Genomic DNA, 22,041 nt, shown 5'->3' on the forward strand with positions numbered 1-22,041 from the left:
GTGTATGGGTATGTATGCGTGTCTATGGGGTGAATGTTGTGAGTACGTGTGTGATTGTGTGTGTGTGTGGGTGCATGCGTGCATGTGTGCGGAGGTATTTGGGGGGTATTCCAACGACAGGAACACAGGTTCCTGTCATCGGGATACCTTTCTGCCAGCATTTTCATGGCGATGAGACCACCAGGAAAATGCTGGTGGTGTCCCGAGTCGGAATAACCTCAGCACTTATTTCACTCCCGCCAGACTGGAGGTGGAAACCTTCCGGTAGGCTGCAGTAAAGCTGCGGGACGGGGGGGGAAGCAGCAGTTTGGCAGTGGCCAAAACGCAGTGGTCGTAATATGGCGGTGTTCACCGCCAGTCCATGGACCGCCAGGGTCATAATGAGGGGCATATTATTAGTTTGTTAGAAATTAGGAGAGGTGTCTGTGGTGGGCGTTTGACAATGGATTTGTTTATTTGTTGACAGATGTCACAATAGAGGACCTACTGTTTGGGCTGTTTGTATAGACATGGCCACCGATAGCGTTTACAATAATGTAATTGTAGCTGCCACACCTGCATTGGCAGAAGCAACCCCTTCATGCACTTCTTTTATTAGGTCTAATCTGTGGTCTTGGTTGGGGATCACGCAATCAGCAACCACTTGTAGTGTTATGAATGCAGCATTTTGGACGCTGAGATGGTATGAATATTTGGCTGTATATGCCTTTGGAAAGGGCTTGCTGTCAGAAGAAGTGTTCACATCATCCAACCTCATTTTAGAACGAGTAATCACAGCAACAGAAGACATAGCTACTACTGACTTGGCTGCTTCATCAGCCGAAGTGTTTCCTGCGATGTGTAGTCCTACATGTTGATGACCCATTGTATGCGCTACATGGGTATATGGTAGCATCTCTTTTATATCTGCTACCTTCCCCGAAGGAGTCTGTGTTGATGGTGATCCCTTTTGAATCTCTGACCCCATTCAGGCACCAGTAATGCAGATATTCACTAAAGGACTAAAAACAATTGTATGAATCACACACAATGAGTTGCAGAAGGTCAGGATCTGTATATATTCCAATGATAGAGCCTTACAATATGACAATTGTGCAGTGCAGTCCCCTAAGGTCTGCGTGTATGTGTTCTGAGGGTGGAACTTGCCATCCCTCATGAATCCCCTCATAGCCATGCAAGTGGCAGAGTATTGATCTTTGATACTTACTGCTGGTTGTTGAACCATCAGTATATATTATCTTTTGATACTGATCAAGAGGCAAAATATTTGTAGGTGTTGGGTATTCAAGTTTATATTGTAGAAACTCTTGGGTCTGAAGTTTTGGATCCAGAACATAATCAACATCAGTGGCAGTCAGAGAGGTGGCCAATCAGATCCAACCTGGATGTAGTTCTTTCATGTTTGGAATGCTGGCTTTTGTCACAGTCTCTAAAGGCTGGTATTGGGGTCACAACAAAAATGCATTGCCCCTGGGCTAGAGGTGTCTCTTTTATGACAGCCATCTGAACAGCAGTCAGAATCTTTTCAGTATCAGCTAAGCATTATTCAGCTGTTGAATGCAAATGTGATTTGTATACTATGGGCACAGTATCACCTTCATTAAATGTTACATAGTTGAACCCAATGGCATCAGCAATTACTCTGATGACCAAGTTTGTTTTGTTACCACTTGTGTGTAAGTGTTTTGCTTCAAGCATGTCCTGCAGTTATGCTCTGAGAATGTGTGTGTGTTCAACCGTCCAATATTTACTTGAAAATTCTGGATGTATCAAGTCATAAAGAGGTTTTATGCATTGTGCCTAATCTGGAATGTATGTTCTACCAAAATTGAAAAAGCCCAATAATGATTGTAGCTTTTTGATGGTGTATGGTTGTTATAATTGCGCATACTTTTCTAGAAAGTGGGGTGGCAGGCTCTTTCTTTTATCTGATAACTCGTGTCCCAAAAACAGGACACTGAGAGAGGCAATTTTTGTTTTCTTGAAATTATATTTGTAGCCTATTTCGGCTAAACCCACCACAATGGGGTCCACCTCCTTAGGTGTGTGAGCAGGTCATTGTCCATCACGTAGATGTCATCTACGTAGGATAACGCCTCAGGGTCAATGTTGTGTAGAATAGATGTTACACATGCTGAAAATAGTCCCAGACTATTCTTTTACCCTTTGTGGGAGTCGAGAAGATTCCCTTTGTGAGCCTACTGCGCTGAAGGAAATCAAATCCCTGCTTTCAGGCACTATATTTTACAGAAAAAACTGTTGAAAATATCCAAGGTTCTTTTGTATTTTTTGCATACTAGATTGCTAATGAGTGCTGTGCTATGTGCATTTTTTATAGCAAATGTGCGTGAATGACTGTTTAAGTGTCAGTAGTCAAAGACTACTCTATATGAATGGTTTGGCAAAGCTACGGGAAACTAAGCGTTATTCATTGGTGATATGCAGGGTTTTATTACACCCTGGTACTCAAGTTGTGTAAGTATTTCTCTCATTGGTGCTTTAACCTCATGGTTCATGGGGTATTATGGTTGTGGAAGTGGAGTTAATCTAATTGTATTAAATGGTAGGTCTTTGTCCCGTGCTACATGGTTGCAATACAGTGCCAATGCTTGTGCCATTGCCCAATCTACTGCATAAACCTGTCTTAATTCTTGAGGAACAAGGACTGAGAAAGATGGCATAATGACATCTTCCCCTAGTGGGAGTTTACAGGCACATTCTGGTTACCAACCTTTCTCTGGCAATTGGATGTCATAACACAACATCAATTTTTCCCACAATGTAACACTAATTGAGCTCTCTATGTCTCCCTCAATTTGTATCTTCACTTTGTAAACCCTATCTGAGCTGGAGACCCGCATGTCCTCAGTTTCGAATTCTAAATAGTCGTTAGTTGCTGTCACCTCCAGAAGGTCTTGAAGATTCTGGCAAACTATAATGACCTCTGCCTCGCTGTCCAGCAAAGTCAGTGCCCACATCCTGTTCTGCAGTAAAGTTCTCATTATGTGTGGCATTTCTAACCAAAATTGCTGCCACCTTTTTCTTTTTGGATTGTGCTTTCTGTTGTGGTAGGTTTTCTTCCTTTTGATGGAAGGTTTAGATGAGCATTGTGAATCTATCTCTGTTTCACATACCCCATTTTGTTGTTCGGAATGCTCGCCTCTCTCACTGCGTTTATCCGGTGAGTCCTAAAAGGAACAACATTGGTGTGTATCAGTATATTGGTATCTATCAGGAGTTTTTAAACTATCTCTATTTCTCAAATTGTAACATTTCTCAGAGGTCTCCGAATACAGAGATTCTCCTCTTTGTTTTGTATTATCTTTATTTTGTTTTTGTTTATCCTAGCATTTTTAGAACCCTGTGCTGCTTGCTTGGTAGAATCCTTTTAGGATTTAGTTTGTAGTTGTGGTTTACTTGGTCTGACCCCCAGACCAGACAGATAATCTTTGGCAGCTGTAAAGGAACATCTTGAAGCCGCTGACGTACTGTCAATGCTACTGGTCCCCTTTAAAGTTACTTAATATTATTGAGGATACTGTGGCAAAGTTGCCTTTTCATTGCATCTCGAAATCTAGGGCCAGGGCAGCCATGTATTCATCCTGAATTTGTTTTAACACTTCCGGAAGATTCACAAGTGATGGTGTACTATGCGCTGTAGTGTAGAGTGCAGCAAACACTGCACCCTAAGTGGCGCAGTTGTCCACTCAGGGAACCATCACAAATGGCAAGCACATTCTTAGAATTCTGTGTTTATCTTGGGGTCCGTTATGAGGAAACATTGCTTCCAAAGCGCTATTTATTTTTTTGCTAACCCAACGGACTCTCTTCACATTTGGTGCGTACGTTACCCAAAATTGAAAACATAGTAGCAGTATTAATGCCTGCTAAGGCCACATGTGGTTGCACTAAAGGAACCCTAGCTGGGAAGGTGTTTAAAGTCCACATTACAAGTTGGACTAATTGTCCATATATTTCTACTAAATTAGTGTATAGGCAGCATACGACTGCCACTGCATTAGCGTGTGGTGTATAGATAGCCAACTCTGGCCATGTAGGTCTGTCATTACTTAAAGGACCTAGTCTGACATTCTGTGTAACACATGATAGGGCACCATAAAGCCAATTTTGATGTTCTTGATAAGATAATGGTATTTCTAAATATGCATAAGATCAACATTGTGATGGTGCATTTGCTAGAGTGTAATGATGAAATGTATGTGTGTTCCCATCTACTGCTGGAAAGGTGATCCAAGAGTTAACAAATTCTGTTCTGTATGCTGCAAGTGCCTCAACGACAAATGTAAACTCTCCTCCCATATCTGTGAGGCAATTATTTCTGAGGTATGTTGTGAGGAGGAAATCTCATGTTTGCTGCAAATATGACACTGTCTTGGTCCGCCATTTTTTAAGATGGAAATACATGTTCGGAGATAGAAACACCAATATTCCACCACTTGTCACAATAGTGTGCCTAACCTTCCTACCTATTTTACTACAGCAAGCAGCAGTGGTAGCCCTAATCTGCCCTTCTGGTACCAGGAAGGAAGCCCAGTCCACTTACCTGTGTAGAGGTAGAGAAGAAGTCTGTTAGTGTGCTGAGAGTCCACCCATGTAGACAAGAGGAACCATTCATTTATTTTTAAATCTAAAATTTTTACTACACTATAATCAAAATTTATCATGTATTTCTCATGTAATGTGTTGAGCCATTTAAGCATCTCCTCACCTTTACTTTGGATTTTCTGTCAGCCTCCCCCTTAATGAAATCAGCATTTGGTTTACTTGATTTTGCGTTTATTTGCCATCAACTTTCAGTGTTGGAGGGAACCTCCTCTATCACCCTTTTGATAATTCTACTTTGTCTCCATTTCCCCTTCTTCGTATCATCTACTTTATCTTCTGTTTCTTCATAACTTATTTTTATTTATGGTCTGTCTCTTTCCTCCCTTTTTTTCTTGCGTATTGCTAATGCTTTTGGTAGCTTGATTTCATCCATCCTTGGCGTGCGTGTGATTTTCTCTTAGGTTCACTTTTTATTAATCCTTTTTTTAAATAGAAAACAAAATGTTATTTTATTTTATCTCAAGCTTTGTAGTCCTTTTGTTTCTTCACAGTTTAGAGGTCTCATTTCTTGTTCTAAACGTCCCATCTACCTTCCTTCTAAACTTACACTGCATGCTTTTTCTTCGCTTGATAAATTTGGTTGATTGTCTGTTGGATCACATTTTTTTTATTTGTTGTACAAATGTAGGGCCTGATTTAGAATTTGGCGGATGGATTACAACGATGATGGATATTCTGTCTGCCGAAATCTAAATCCGATTACAGCCTATGGGATTTAGGTTTCGGTAGATGGTATATTCATCACCATTGTAACAGAGTAACCTGTCCGCCAAGTTCTAAATCAGGCTGTATTTCTTTCCTGGTATTAATTTTCATGACTTATTTTTATATTTTGCCTTCCTCTCTCCTAAAGAGACAGGCGTTGCTTACTTTGTCCATGATCTGTATGTGATCAGATGTAGAGTTGAATCTCTATCTACTGGTATCTTCTTTAGTTGCATCAGATGATGCAACAATTGGAGAATACTGAGTGCCTAAAAATACTGTACATATTACCTTAAAGTGTAATGCTCAACTATGTTGTTTCACATTAAAAGATAGTCTGCAAATAATATTTAATCTGTAAATCAAATGCATATTTTTTTCTAATTTTACATTTATAGAGTTTATTGCATGAAAGTGTCCTCTTCACTGGCAATGCAATTGATAACTATCATTGGGAAAGAATAAAACTTCCCTAGGTGGATTATGAATATTTTATCAAAATCAGGTTTAGTAGCACGTCACAACACATTTAGGGCCAGATGTAGCAAGCAGTTTTGCCCATTCTGTGTCTATTGGAAAATGTGTTCGTACATATGGCCCTTAGTGTAACATTCTTTTCTTTGAAGATCAATACATTGACAAACTCAGTTACAAGAGAGAGAATGGAATTGCTTTTCAAGCCTCTGTTTTCCATACCTCTGCATGAAGGAGAAGTGTGGACAATTGTTGGATATTCTGAATTGATAGAGTTGTTTATTCCACATATAATAACTAAAAACATGAATGACACTGTCACCCGGAATAGGACATAGCTCCCTATTCACATCACATAATAACACTGGACAAGCCCTGCCAGGGTTCAAGCTCAAGCTCAGGTTCTTATTGGAGAACATATCATACAGCAAAGCCACATTGTGTTTAGCCTCTGTTGTTCTCCAATCATTATCAGTTTCTTAACTGGCTGTAAGATTATGTATCGTTGCCTCGTTCCAGTGGCATCACCAAAATACAGACCTTGCTCATAAGCAAAATAAAATCAAGAAATGATCTAAGTATTTTGATAAGTAGGTAATCTAGGAGTAAATCAACATGTAGGCATAATATATTATGGCACTAAGGTAAAAAACATGCTTTCTTTTGAAGGAAGGGTTCAAGAAGAAATCACTCGTGTTATTAAACCAGGGCAGGTGCCCAGGATAGAAGATCGGAAGAACATGCCCTATACAGATGCAGTGGTACATGAAATACAGAGGTTTGCAAATATTCTTCCATTGAATGTATCTCGTGCCACCACCACTGATGTGCACTTTAGAGGATACTGCATACCTAAGGTAAGTGTAGATTTGGGGATCTGCAGGATCTTAGTTTGCTGTGTACTTCTATCTTTTTGGTTGGACAAGAGTCCTTTTCATATGAGTGGTGCCTATCTGGAATGACACGACCGAGCTGACAAACAAAGGACTAGAATGAACCCTGGATTAATTAACAGCAGTTCATATTACTACATGCAATCCACCCATTAAAATGGACTTGAAATGTAGTAGTATAACCTCTCCATCATGCACAAGCCAGATCTGAGGCTACTAGCATGCTTCAAGGAAAGAACTGTAATGTTTATACATGATGAGGATGATAACTGGAAAGCATTGTCCATAGATTAATGTTTTGCAAGATAAATACCAATTGAGAATTTTAGTCATGGTTTTGCCACATAGCGCCTTAAGTGTATTAAACTAAAATCATTTGGGAATGTATAGAGTCTAATGGACCTGAATCACCCCTTGGTGACTGGTTTCTCAGATGAAACCTCATGGGTTGAGAGGATTTTTCTAGGTTTTGTAGATGGTAAAGGGGTTTTCACATTTATAGGCTATTTCAGACGTGTCCTCCATTAAGGTGTTGCTTTGCCTGGCTGGACTGCAGCGGGCCACTAACAGTTTATATTTAGATTTTCTGCATAACTCACAACTGGGCAGTCCCATGAATGACTGTATGACCCATTGTGAGTGCTACAAAAGGGGCCCTCTGCTAAATTGGTTGCTCAGTGGTTGATTATATGAAGTTTGTATTAACTATGCAGTTGACAAGGGTAGTAGCAGTGATGTCATATAGAGATCCTATGCCTACCCAGAGGTGGAGGTCCTTTAGGCCCCTTTATAAATTGTTGTTGTGATCATACAGTCTTTGCCAGAGAAGGCTCTTATTGATCTAGAGAATGGAGCCATGGATCACTCCAGGAAGAACATAGGCATGTTGTTATATTTGCCTGATTTGCAGGTCTGGCATTCGCCAAGACCTTTTTTATTTTACTAAAATAATATGCATAATATATTCACTCATACAGGCTTTTAGTCAGGCCTTTTCATCAACTGATCTGTTTTTGTATAATTCACATTTTCTCCTGCACTCTACAGTGCACATTATGGGGCAGTGTACGAGCAACTTTAATCACTGGTTAACTTCACTGTGCCATTTCACAAGGAGCGCAGCCACACACAGAAAAAAGTAGGTGCCTTCAAACTCCTATAGCAATGTGTGTTTTTTAAAACCAAAAATATGTTTGCTTTTAACCACGCCCAGAAACTTTCCCAACCACATAGTTTTGAAGAAAAAAAAACAATGCAAAAACAAACTGAGCATTGACTAAGACATAAGGATGGTGGCCAACAACTGACCTATTGCTTTTGCAAATGTTTGTTAAGGTATGGTTTATATATGGTTTATATATAATGCCCTGTGTCTATTAATTATGTTAATGGGCTTGAAAATGTGGGCAGTGCAGCTTTCCAAAACTACTTTGTTGAACTACAGGGGATTGTTTTTGATCCACTGACACAGGCAATGGTAATGTGCCTTACGATAAGGTTGTGGAATTGACCATTAGTGAGGTGGCTTGAGCATTTGTGTTGGTTGAAATTGTTGGTCGGTGAATTAACAACCAAATTATTATTTAAAGTCCCTTCTATTGGAACAGAACCTATTTTGATAAGGTACTGTATAATATTCCTACAGTTCAAGGATAAATTCAGTTCTCAGGGCCTAATGAAATAGGAGGCAATTCAAATGGTTTCACAAAAAAAAAGACTAAATTACTTCAGGAAACATTTGTATACCAAGAGTGGTGGTGGGGTAATTAGAAAAGAATATTCAGCTTTCTTTATTGCTAATTTAGATAGTCATAAAATGGAAGGGGACATTTGACATAGGCATGTGTGCCAATGTCTGTGAAAAAAATAGATTTGGAGGCACCCAGTGCTGCTTTGTCATGCTCTTCGTCACTCTCTATATTTATGAAGTGTTTAAAGCTGTTTGCCATCAATATTGTTTACTTCAGAGCACTGAAGATGAGCCAGAGTGTATGTGTTGCAACACAATGGAAGATGTTGGAGTTTATTTGGTGAGAAGGTGGAGGGTGCATACTATGCCATTCTTTAATCACTGCACATGAAGGTTCAGATATAGGCAGTGGGTAACAATTCTCTTTTCAAGTACCTTCTCAAATACAAGCAGACAGCCTCTGCTGTAATTCATCGATTCAGAGAACTAAGTAGTCCAAGTCCTTGAGCTCCCAGTGTTCTACCTCCCTGCTTGGTGTGACTCCAAGTATGTTTGGTAATTAAATATTCCATATGTGTGTTCTGTTATGTAGGAAATTGGGTGACTGGTTGAGTGGGTGACCCCACTCAAGAAGCAACCCAGGTTTGGGACAGGTTGCGACACATGCAAACCCCAAATCAACCTGTGTTGAATCCTCTGGTAGCTTGTCACAAAATCAGTCAGGCTTAACTTAAATGTGTAAAGTATTTATGCATCACTTCAAACAGTAATAAAGTGAAAGCACAACATAAGAAAAATGCCACACCAATTTAGAAAAATAGAGTAAACTTCAATAAATTCTTTGAGACCAAAACAACAAAATTCCACACAGTAAAACTGGAGAGATGTAGTTTTAAAAATCTAAGTAAATATAGTGCCTGGATGTACAAAGTGGCAACTTTGGTTCTCTGGTCACACTGGGCCAGGACAAAGTCACAGGTTCAGGTTGTCCACGATGGAGCACGGGCCGGATACAAGAACCAACTTAGGCCCACTGAACAAGAGTAGTAACTTAAATCCTGGTTGCTGAGGATTGCGTGAACACGTCCTATGATTGAGAAACATGCATAGCCCTAATATATTTAACACAGTGCGCTGATTTAAATCCTTAGAAAATTAAAAACAAAGCATTAAGCTTTGATGAAAAACAGAAAAGGAAGAGATAACGAAATAGTGGCCAAACTGCACAACGTGAAACCAGAGAAACTTGCATGTTATCCTAGGAAATTCCTTTATTTTTATTTTTTACAGTTTAATCTTTTCCTTCATCACATGACAACACCTTAAAATGCATCAGTTCAGTGTGTGCGCTGAACCAAATCAAACGTTTATAATGTTACTTCATATGAAGCAACATCCTAGGCCACGTAGTGGAGGCAAAAGACACCTGACTTTCCTCTCGCGCTGTTCGTGATGACGTTGCAGGCGACGGGGACAAACCGAATGAGACCAATCATGGGCTCATTGTTTGTAAAGCGCTGAAGCATGCAGGCAGAAAACGCGGCCGACCGAACCCCAGCATTAAAGCCGGACCCCACCAGCAGTAACGGCCCCCACTCTGCCAGCTCGCTGACAAAAGATGTCCTGTGTGTAATACAGTCAGATCCATTTGCAGAGACGCGCTGAGACAAATGTGACAAATCTCCGATACGTGGGCGGAGTCAGGGTGTTTCTTGACCTCTGCTGCCATCTCCTTTCTCTAAGCGTGTTCAGGGGCTCCTGGAATAAATGTAATGGATTTGGAAAGAATTCGCGTAGAACGCTATTTCATTTGGGCCTGCTTGTTGAGTCACAGTAAGTCTGCACTGTTCCTGCCTTCCGATGAGGGGAGAGGTGACTGGTATTAGAGGCTAGTGTTGTCCATGTTGTATAACTTACTGTATGTTTTGATTGTATGTTTACAAAATGTGTGATGTAATATTGATGTTTCTTGTATATATAAAATAAATTTATTTTGCTTATAACAATACGCTGTCAATTTATTATAATAATTTATTGTAAGGATGGTTTGATGTTGGGTCTTTATGTTGACCATCAGAAAATAATATTCATTGGAATACAAATAATTCCTCCAGGGACACTTTTGATTTTTACATAAATACTTTACACATTGCCTCTAAATTAAGCCTGACTGCTATTGTGCCAAGCTACAAGAAGGTTAAGCACAGGTTAATTTAGTGACTTCTGTGGTTCCCCTGACAGGGATTGTGGCTGTTGCTTGAGCAGGGTTAGCACCTCACTCAACTAACAATGCATTTTCTCACACCATGCAGTAATTCAAAAGATGGACCTCCAAATGCCTCTCCTTCTCAATCCTCTACCTGCCCAGACCACCACCCTACCAGCCCTGAGACATTAAGCGCATCACTTGCCTGCAGCCATGACCCTAGACCAGGGTCATGGCATCCTGGAACACATCACCTAACTCCTTAAGGTCGCTGTGTGGGAACAGAGATGCTCCTGGATTCCGATGGTTACCCATCACACCTCCTGGCTCCGGACTTTCCTCCTCCACATCTCGCTGCTGAGCTGCATCCAACTCCACACCTCTCTGCTCCACATTCTCCTGCTTAGCTGTACCCGAGTCCTCATCTTCTAGCGCCACATCCTCACCTTTCTCTGCTTTGTAATCTTTCTCTATCTCTGTAGCACAAAACTTCTTTGGTGTGTTCCACTTTCCCAGCTCTCTGGCCCATCACTACTCTCGTCCTTCCTCTTGTATCAAACCTGGCTCCTTCTTCAGGTCCAAACGCTAGTACGCTCATGTCCCCTCTTACCGACCACACTCCAGTGTCCAGTTTTCTTCTCCCAATTATTAAACATACATAGCTGCCTCACTGAAAATTTTTCACAATAAGCCAACTCACCTGATGTTTGAAATTGATGTTTGATTCTTGCTTAACAATGTCTAAGGTGGCAAAGTGTGTCTGCAGGGGAAGTAGATGTGTAGGTTGCAGGGTACCTGAAGAAAGATCTGAAGCTTACTGCAGGTAGATTCTTCATGGCCAAATAACATTCTATACTTTTACCAGGGAACAGAAGTGATGCCCCTGCTGATCTCTGTGCTTTACGACAAAACCCAGTGGGCGACCCCCTACGAGTTCAACCCCCAGCACTTCCTCGATGCCAATGGCCGATTTGGGAAGAAGGATGCTTTTATGCCATTTTCCATAGGTAATGATAGTACTATTCATTGCCTTTGCGTATTTTGTTTACAAAAAGCACAAACATTATATGGGTTGGCACTGCTCTACAGGTTTGTACCTTTGCAAGAAATTTGGGTGATTCATATAGCTTTTATTATCGCACGATTATTATTTTAATCAAAAAACGTTCCTGCTTTTGAGAAATGTTGCTGGGAAACCTTTAACACTGAAAGGCGGCATAGTTTTTTCTACTAAAGTCAGTAGACAGGGATTTCCACCAAAGCTGGTGGGTGGTTGAATGTAAACATCCAGTTACCACCCATCATATGCAAAGTATAATGATACACAAAGCGTTCCTTTGCATTACTTTTGGACTACTTTCTAGTGCAAATATGTTTTGCGCTGGGAAGTATATCCTAAAATCAACACTTCGTGATGCAAACCCGGGTTAAAATGTTGACAAATCGGGCCCTTGAAACCCTTTCAAGGTTAGTCACTCCTGCACAGGCTTCACTCCCTCATAGATTATACTTCAATAATTTATTATGGTGAACCCCTTACTGTTTAATGATGTAACCTTATATTTGGTTTGAAGTTGTATGGAGATGTATCAAAAATTACTACACTGCCAAGTTTGGGAAGCAGAAGATAAGAAAGAGGAATCTGCAGAATTCCTGGGACCTGAAACTTTGCTCAATATCTGCAGATAAGAGAATAGATGGGCGCGGGGTGGAAAACTCACCAACTCCATTGGTATTATAAATACTAACATTCAAAATACCACACCATATACTGTATTTCTTAGCTACAGTACTTTACCTTACTGCATAAAACCTGAATTTGTTTCCTTTTTCAGGGCGGAGAGCTTGTGTGGGTGAAAGTCTGGCCAAGATGGAGCTGTTTCTCTTCTTTGCTGGGTTACTTCAGAAGTTCACATTCCACCCACCACCTGGAGTGAGAGAGGCGGACCTTGACCTGACCGAGGAGGTTGGCTTTACTTTGGCCCCTAAGCCTCATGAGGTCTGTGCTGTGCCTCGAGAAACAATTGTGTAGCCAAGAGTGGACATAGCAGAATGACTCTGGCTAACTCGTGCCTGTAGTGAGGTGGCTTCTAGCTCGGTAAATGTGAAAAATATACATTCAAGGCTTTCATAATGGGTAATGCAGGAATACATCACAGGTAGTACCAATGCCACAGATATCAGCATTCTGGGTTTCAAGAGTTCCAAGCAATTATAATATTTCCCTAAGAATGAAGAAACATTTGCACAATCAGCGTTTCTGCATCAATTCCTCCATGTTTTTGCATTTTCCAGTTCACTTCTGTCCTGCACATTTAGTGCCTATTGCGATCCTGGTGGATGGGATACTCCGCCACAAAGGTGACGGATATCCCGTCCGCCGTATTACAAGTTTCATTATATCCTCCGTAACTGGTAAAACGGCGGACGGGATAGTCACGTTTGTAATAGATTATCCCATCCGCCAAGGTCGTAAGCAGGCCTTTTGTCTTTTTCACCAGTTGAATTTTTCTATAGAGAAAATATCAGGCATACAGTGTTCTCATATTATCTACTTGGATGGTCTCTACTGGTACCAGCTGAATTGAAACGATGACAAAACCTTTGATGGGGCTCTTAGGAGGTGGAACCATTTGTTTAAAGAACAAGTGATTTGGTTATAAAAGAACAAAATGAAAACAAGTTATTACATTCCAGTGTATCTTTGTAATTCCCATAAATATATCAGACTGGGTGTGATTATGTTTTCGATAGCTACCAACTGGAACCATTTCAGTAGACCCACATTCAGGCAGTCTTTTTTCAGCAAAAATCACATTAAAGATTTAGGGCTTGACTCATACGTTGGCGGTTTGTTTACTCCTTCGCAACAGTGAGGGAGTATACATAACTCCAACATGAGGGTTTACCTGCTCGATTTTACCTTGGACGGACCATCGGACGTCTGATAGGAGAAATGCCGATATGTCGGTCCGTCCAGTCAGGATGGGCAGAAATGTTGTAATAGTGGTTTATGCCAAGGTTTTATAAGTGACAACCAAAATAGAAATCAGGGTCTTAATTCATAAGCATTTATTAAATCTTGAAATCTCATTGTTAAGTTACTCCTACATGTTGCACAGATTAATGACTTGTTGGACATTTGTGAAAATCCACAATGGTGCTCCGAAACATCGTTGCTTTTCATTGATACCCAGGAGTGCTCCTGCTGTGCTGCACTTATTCATACAGAGTGGTCTGCCTTCAAAGCCACCCACTCACTGACTGTCTACATGATCCACTCTGATCTCAAGCATAGTAGCTTATCTCATTTTCAAACATTGCTGCTAAAATATGTTCACCTGTCACTATATCATTTTAGTGCACTTAAAGCAAAAATATTCTTCCCTACAGCAAACACCGGTTTTATCACCTAAACAAGGCATGTACAATTGCAAAGGGAAGACGGCCTTGTTTAAAACAAAAAGTAACCCTTTAATTTCACAATTTTCCAACAGAATGGTCACCATGAAAGTTAGTACACAGGCTGAAGCTACTGCTCTTTTATTTTGCAGTCAAAAGCAAACTGTACTGTTGGATTTAGCCCATGTAATGCTTGTTTAAGTTTGCACATAGTAGTCTTAGAATTTTAACATTAAAAGATTTGTTTAAAATGGTTCCTTTGTATTTTTGTATTCAGTCTCATACCTCTTTAAGATGAATTGTCTGCGGTACTGAAGAATTTAGGTGATCTAAGGAGTTAATAAGAAAGATTTTAACAACAATTTCATTTTGGGTTAAATACCCAGTACAATCAATATTTGGATTGCGGTGGTGTGACCAAAATATTGAAAATGAAATATTTTGTGGCAAAATATTGTGGTAAAAAGTTTGAAGACAAGAATATTGTGATGGTAAATTTCTATGGGTAAGCAAAGTTTAACTATTTTACTATGCTTAACTCCACATATAGGCACAATCACTATATATATATATATATATATATATATATATATATATATATATATATATATATATATATATATATATATATATATATGCATATATATATATATATATGCATATATATGTATATTTATTTATCTATATATATTTTTTTTCAAGGTGCATAGATGTGGGCTTAAGAATAGTAAACCTATACCCTATACTTACTTGTTTGCACTTATCCTCTCAATATTCTTTCCTCAATATTGTTGCCACAATATTTTGGCCAAATGATATTTTTGTCCTCAACAGTCTGTCAGACGAACCTAAAATGCATCTCTGTATGGAAAATATGAATATTGTTGTCAGTTTCTTGATGCAGAAGGTTTATTGTGTTTCTTAAAAATTGCACCATATTTGGAAATCGACCTTTGTGAGGCAAATATCTTCATCAATACAATGTAAATAATTTTTTGGTAGGTATCTACGCTTCTGAACACGTTTTGTTTCTGTGGTGAAATTAGATCAACATTCTTAAAATTCACAAATTTTCATTTTATGCAAAATTCATGAAATGTCTTGAAATTTTGCACTAAGAGACGAGGTGGCTCCTTTGCTATGGCGAAGGAGCATCGCCCCCCAGCCAAGAGCCCAGAGATGAAAAATAAAACAATAGTTGTACTATTGTTTTATTTTTCATCTGCTGGCTCAGCCAGCATTACAGGGATGGTTGGGGCAGGGCAATGGTAGTGGGGAGAGAAGGTGGGGGGAGGAGAATGCACCTCATTTTGCAAGTGTGTTTGGCTGGCCATCTCAAGGCCGTGAATAGGTTTCTTCAGCTTGGCTGTGTTTAGCAGCCGGGCTGGAGAAACTGCACAGACCCAAAGGCTGTGTCTGAGCAGCAGTGACTGCTGTTCAGACCTATCCTGACACTGCTTTCATGCTATGTTTAGCATGAAGGCAGCACCAGAATTCCTGGGGAGCCTGTGCTGGTGCCCCAGCGAATGCTGGGACACCACATGAAGGGAAGAGGAGTGCGAGGCAGCAGGAGACTGAGACTGCGGTAAGGTAAGTTTATCTATATATTTTTTTATATTCCTCCCTCTGTCTCCGTCCTCTTCTCCCGCCCTCCCCTTCAAATTAGCAGCGGCTGCCGCTGCTAAGAGATGTTGCACAATTTTCACCTGCTGAATATTGATTTGCTCAAATACTGTCTGATGGTGAGGCATTTCTGGATGAGCCAGTACCCTGGAGACAGCTCATGTGACATTTTCTAGCAAGATGTTTTCTTGCATAAAAAGTCATGTGAAATATTGGCAAATCACATTTCTTACAATGGGAATAATTGTGTCAAATGTTCATGAAATCTTAAGAATTGTCTTGAAAACAATTATAAATTCTTTTGCACAACTTTCGGAGAAATCCTTAGGCTATGGGGGACGAGGTAAAAGATTTTCAAGAGCAAAATTGCATATTAACTGCACTGAAGGAGAATATCAACATGTAGCGTTGTTTAAGTTGTAGTCACCTCAAAAGTTTATTTAACATTTATTTATTTAAGTGTATTTATAAAACTAAATGGCACCATCAAAATTCCAAGATTCCCTACAGCCTGTCGGAGCAGAGCTATTGCCCAGTGCAGTTGTCCAGAGAAACTTCCCAGATATTGTCTTTGAAGGACGAAAGTATGGTTCACTTTAAGGGCCTCATTACATATGGCCCATTTTGATGTAATAATTATCATATTGATGAAATCTGACACTGTGGTGTTCAGATTACCAAGTATTTTTCGCATGTTAAATTCTAGCAGATTCAGCTACCAACATTTAAAAGGAGAGGAAAATTTCTAATTGTTATCTGTGTGATAACTGGAGTACCGTACATATAGGTATTTATCAGCCCACTCCTAAAAAGGGCCAAAACAGATCCTGCCCATTATGCACCCCAAAGCTCAGTCACACCATGGCTGAGGGAGTCAAATTAGTTTTGTAGTTTACCATTAACTGCATGTCTTCAGCATGCATGTGGTAACTTGAACTCTACTGTCAAGCTTGCCAATCGTCTAAAACACAAATTTAATAGGAAAAGGAACAAATGAAGAGTTAAGGGCCACAGATGTACTACTTAGGCTTGATCTGTAAATCAGAAGTAGAAACAGCATCGGGCAGAGCCACCGATTCTCACCTCTGACTGTGGTTGAATCATAGTTTGATCATGTGCAATATCAAATTCAGCCAATAGATATAACAACGCCAGCTTAATCCAGCAACATTCTTACATCATCTGCTACCCATATCACCGCCAGCTCTAAGCCAAGACAGAAACTGGCCTGTGCCTTATCTAAGGTGCTTTTATGTTCACCATAATGCTGCAGACTCAGAACTGGTTTATGATGGACACCGGGTAGGAGTTGGTCATTACCATATTCACACTTCTTGGTGGGCACAGGGAGGTCTGACTATTCATTTACCATCCATCAATATTGGTTTGCAGGGGAGGAGGGTGCTGTGGGAAACTTTACATTACAACACAAAGAAGAGCTGCAAAGGTAGCAGGTCTCATCCATGAGGTGTTTAGGCACATTTGTTAAGGATTTGGCAAGGGTTGCACCCATTGGTCCACCAACTGCAGTGAGTTACCAAACCCAACACCAGGACTAATATTGTAGTCTGGTAGCCAAGTTTACAATCTCTAATTTTTACCTATTATCATAATCCCCTTTGAAAAGCCCAACACGTTATAAAATATTAATAAATCACCTCAACTCTAAGGTAATCCTTAATGACCACAAAGCAGGGTGCACGTTACTCTAAAGGAGAACATGTGCAAGTGTCTTCAACATATCCTTATAGTTAAAAGGATGTGGAAATGTTTGCACTGCTGCAAGGCAGGCTGCTGGCATACATGAACACTGGATTACATACTCACAATTTATAAAACTATTATTGTATTGTTAGCACCTATCAAAAACACCAAGGACTCCTTATATAGTTAATATGGCAAATTTAGGTTTTTCCAATGTGTTTCTTTCAAGCTATGAAAAGCCACTATACCAAAGTTATCTGTTCCCTGACAAAAGCACATAAAGGATTTAAAGAACCCCCCTGTCATTTGGCTGCTGATGGCTCCCATGCTAGTATATGTGAACTTATTCTAGACCAGGAGCAATGTTTAGAGGTGTAGGGATGTGATGTCCTTCCCATGAGAGCATGCCATGAAGGCATGAAGGCTGTGGGCAGCACCTGTGTACAGTTCAAATGGCACTCCCCTGTCACAGTCAGATGTAGTTCACATCTGGGCCTGCCTTCGCTTTTGTCCATCTACTCAGCAATGTTCCACTCCCAGTGTGAGTGAGGGCTGACCCAGAACTGGTTTCTAATGGACGCCATGGAGGTATTGACCTCTACCATAATCACACCTCTGGGTGTGCACAGGAGCTCTGAACATTGTATTACTATTCATCAATACTGGTTTGTGGGGGAGAGGGGCACTGTGGGCTGGTGTATATTAGAACAGCAAGAACATGCTGCAAAAGTAAGAGGTCTCATCCATGAGATGTATAGGCATATTCATAAGGATTTGTCAGCCGTTGGGCGCAACCACTGACTGGCACTAGCCATAAATGCTGATTCCCCAGGTCATTCCTCAGAATGCTTCTGGACCTGTGCAAGATACAGATAAAGCACTGGTCTTCTGCCTGAAGACCCGAGGTACACTGGACCTGCTGCCATTGTACCCATGTCATCCACAATAAAATACAAGGATCAGTTGGCTGACATCCTGTTGGACCTTCAGGGGTACAACTAACTTCCAGAAACCTTCTCCTGCTTTTCCTGTTCACCAGTTGTTAGACTTGGCATCCTTGGCTCCCCCTAACTTTTTGCCTTCAACCCTCCTGTTTTGCTGACTTCGTTTTTGCTGGCTTTAGGACTCTGCACACTTTACCATTACTAATCAGTGCTAAAATGCTTGTGCCCTCTTCTTAAAATACTGCAGAATTGGCTTACACTAAACTGGCACATTTAATTTACTTTTAAGTCCCTAGTAAATTGATACTACAAGTTTATCAGGGCCTGTATATTAAATGCTACTAGTGGGCCTGCAGTACTAATAGTGCCACTCACTTAAGTAGCTCTGCAGATATGTCTCAGGCCTGCCATTGCAGCCTGTATGTGCAATTTTTAAACTGCCTTTTTAGTACATATAAGTCACTCCTGGAGTAGCCACTGGACAGCCCAGAGGTCAGGGTGCAGTGTATTTAAAAAGTAGGACATGCACTTTTAAGTTTCACATGTCCGCCTCTTAGTTTTCACTACTGCAAGCCCCCCCTCTCTCAAAAGGTAACGCTGGAGTTTTCTTATTACCTTTAATGAGCTGTAGCTTTCAATTGATAACAGATAGAAAAAAGAATTATAATGAATATCTCTCTTTAATGGGAAAGTTGGATATTGAATCAGAATTCGGAAAATGCCACTTTTAGATAGTTGGCATTTTCTTGTCCTAACCATTTGGTGCCTGCAGTCTGTTCCTGGGTCCCGTGACTTTATGTAACTGGCAGATGGTCTTTCTGTATTTCTGTATTTTTCCCAGACAGTGAGATAAAGGGAAGATAGGTGTTGGCAGGATGGGCCAATCTGAGGTAACGAGGGGTTGGAGATGTGAACTACCACACTAGCACATCACAAAGGCACACCTGAGCATTCTCACAAAGGGACTGCCATTAGTCTATTGTACCCCAGAAAGGTTGGGCCAGGACAGGAAGGAAGGGGATACCTAACACTTCAGGGGGTGGAAACATTTAGAAGCTTCCTCCACTTCACAGTGGGCACCATGTATAAATATTGGACCTCAGACCCCAACTCTTTAGGTTCTGTTGACTCTGCCTGAAAGAAGGACTGCTGTGCTGCTGAAAGGACTGACACTCTGCTGGACTGCTGTTTCGAAAGACTGCCACACTCTGTGAGAAGGACTGGACCTGCATCTTTTGAACCCAGGACTTCAGTGTGACTCCAAGGGCTAGTTTGCTAGACTCCTTACTGGAGCCTCAGGGATAGAAGGCTCCAACAACCTTGAGCCCAGCACCTGGACTCTCCCATGGGTGAGTAATCTGCTGCCAAGTGGTGCCACCTCAGTTCTGGACCTGTGGAAGTTGGCCTGAAGGTGCTCTGCCAAGACCCTCTGTGAATCCAGCAGAACCAATGCATCTCCTCAGCTGATCAGAGCAACCCCAAGCAGAACCAATGCATCACCTCTGCTGTGTGGACTTTCCCAGTGCAAGCACTTCAGATGCAGATTTGCAGGAACTGCTGCAGTGTCCTTTGCACGGGCCTTTATGTCACAAACCCCTCATCGGCGCTATCCTCGATGGCGATGTACCTTTCCGCATCTCAGCTTTCCCAGAATCAGTCAGTGCTGAATGCATCTCAACATAGGACTTCGCACAGCAAGCCCCTTATCAACGCCATCCTCAACAACGATGCAGGACCTCATACTTTAGCTTCACAAGTCCAAGTAATCGCAACTGCATGGTGCATCCTTGACGCAGGACTCCACAATGTTCCACAACCAGGATTTAAGGTACTCTTGTTCAGTGAGCTTACTAGGCCACTCTAGCCAGCCCACGCTCCACCGCGGTCAGCTTGAACTTGTGATTTTGGCTCAGTGTGGCAGAACCAGATATCCATAGTTGGTGATTTGTGCTTTTAGGTGCTATTTTCACATAAATCTTTAAACTGCATATCTTCGGTTCTACTGATTGGCTTTTTGTCATTTGGTCTTGATTTGTTTATTAAACTTTACTCTATTATTTTTCTACATTGCCATGGTTTTTCGTGTGTTATGTTTTCACTTTATTACTGTTTGAAGTGCTCCATAAATACTTTACACATTGCCTCTAAGGTAAGCCCGACTGCTCTGTGCCAAGCTACCAGAGGGTTAAGCACTGGTTAATTTGGAGTTTGTGCCTCACCCTGACAAGGATTGTGGTTCCTGCTTGAGTAGGGGTTCACCCCCCCTCAGTAATCCAGTTTCATACACCAGTTACAACAGAATCTGATCTGTTCACATCTGATGGAGTGAGCTCCGAAGTAGGCTATTGCAGTTCCCAAGGTCCCGGACCTTTGGCTGGTGTCAGAGTGTACTTCTCCCAGCCTCACCCATTTTGTTTATTTTTAATAATATTGTCAACTTTTTGCTATGACAACTTGCTTGTGCGCGTGGCTATCCTTACAAGCAGATCTGCCAGGTGTGCATAGGTGTAGGAACTGATTTTGTCTCAGTTCACTCTACATTCTTCCTCACAACAGCTAATTTGTTTCTGTGGGGCAGATGTTGACCTGCATCTAACGATATCCAGCCCTACGGCCTGAAGCCTTGCACCAATTAACACTTCAGGTTCTTACAAAATATGTTAGTCCAGCAGTCACATTTCCAGACGGACATACCTGTTCCCTGTTACGGCCCCCTGGCTCCATTGTGGTCAACATTAAACATTATCTTTGTCATGGTGAAGCCCAACCAGATCGCTGTGTTTTGTTGTTCCCTATATTTTGTGCGAATTTGAAATTAATTGCTAAAAATCGTATAGCTGTATTTGTTTTACAATCTTTGTATTAAAATATCTCTAGAAATGTATTTATGTTATAATGTTCACAGTGTTTTGTTTATACTTTATTACAGTTCGAGTTTATGCATAAAAACTTTATACATTGCTTTTAGGTGAAAGTTGTCTGTTCTGTAACACAGCTAGCAGGAGTTCCTGCAGAACTATTATTGACTCTTTTGTTTCACACTCACAAGAATTGTGATTATTATTATTTGATGTTTGAAATTGATTCTTTGTTTGAGGAGGTCGAAGCCCCTCTCAACCAACAACCAGAATCCTTGTCATGGTGAATCACAAAGGTCACTAAATGAAGCCGTGCTTAACCCACTGGTAGCTTGACACAAAAGTGGTGAGGTGTAATTAAGAGGCCATGTGTAAAGTGTTTATGCAGCATACAAACAGCAATAAAGTGAAAAAACAACGCAAGAAAAATCCCAAACCAATTTAGAAAAATAGAGTAAATTATAATAAATAGAATAATACCAGAACAACAAAAATTCCATTAGTGGAACATGAGATATCGAATTTTAAAGTTAGAGGGTGCAAAGCGACAACTGTGGGTGTCTGGTCATGATGGACCGAGACAAAGTCACAAGTTCAGACTGACTGTAATGCACAGGTTGGGCACAGGACAGAGTTTGGCCCGCTAGGAGTTGTATCGTATGTTCCTGGTGTGAGGCATGCACGGGGGTCTTTGTGAGACTTCGCATTGCTCTGCGCTTATTCTGATGAAGCTTTCAGCTGGGTGGTGAGGCTTTGAAGGTCTTTGCATTTCTCTGCATCAGTTCTAATGAAACTCTCAGCTGTGTGGTGAGGCTTTGCTGGGCTTCATGTTACTCTGCTTTGGAACCAGTGAAGCTTTCAGATGGGACCTGCGTAGCCGGGCCCTGTGCGGCTTTGCATCATTTGTGTTAATTCC

The 22,041-nt window shown here is 40.9% G+C and overlaps 1 protein-coding gene across 1 annotated transcript in view; it reads left to right on the top strand.

Moving 5' to 3' along the window:
• The window catches only part of LOC138261159 (cytochrome P450 2K6-like), a 102,717-nt gene extending 89,818 nt beyond the window's left edge, over window positions 1-12,899 (top strand). The window contains exons 7-9 of the mRNA XM_069209860.1: window positions 6,475-6,662; window positions 11,460-11,601; window positions 12,430-12,899. Coding sequence (XP_069065961.1) covers window positions 6,475-6,662; window positions 11,460-11,601; window positions 12,430-12,626 — 527 coding nt within the window. The 3' untranslated portion in view covers window positions 12,627-12,899. The remainder of the gene's footprint in view (window positions 1-6,474; window positions 6,663-11,459; window positions 11,602-12,429) is intronic.
• The last annotated feature ends 9,142 nt before the right edge of the window (window positions 12,900-22,041 follow it).

This window comes from Pleurodeles waltl, chromosome 10, assembly GCF_031143425.1.
Source record: "Pleurodeles waltl isolate 20211129_DDA chromosome 10, aPleWal1.hap1.20221129, whole genome shotgun sequence".
In the NCBI taxonomy this organism is placed as follows: Eukaryota; Metazoa; Chordata; class Amphibia; order Caudata; family Salamandridae; genus Pleurodeles; species Pleurodeles waltl.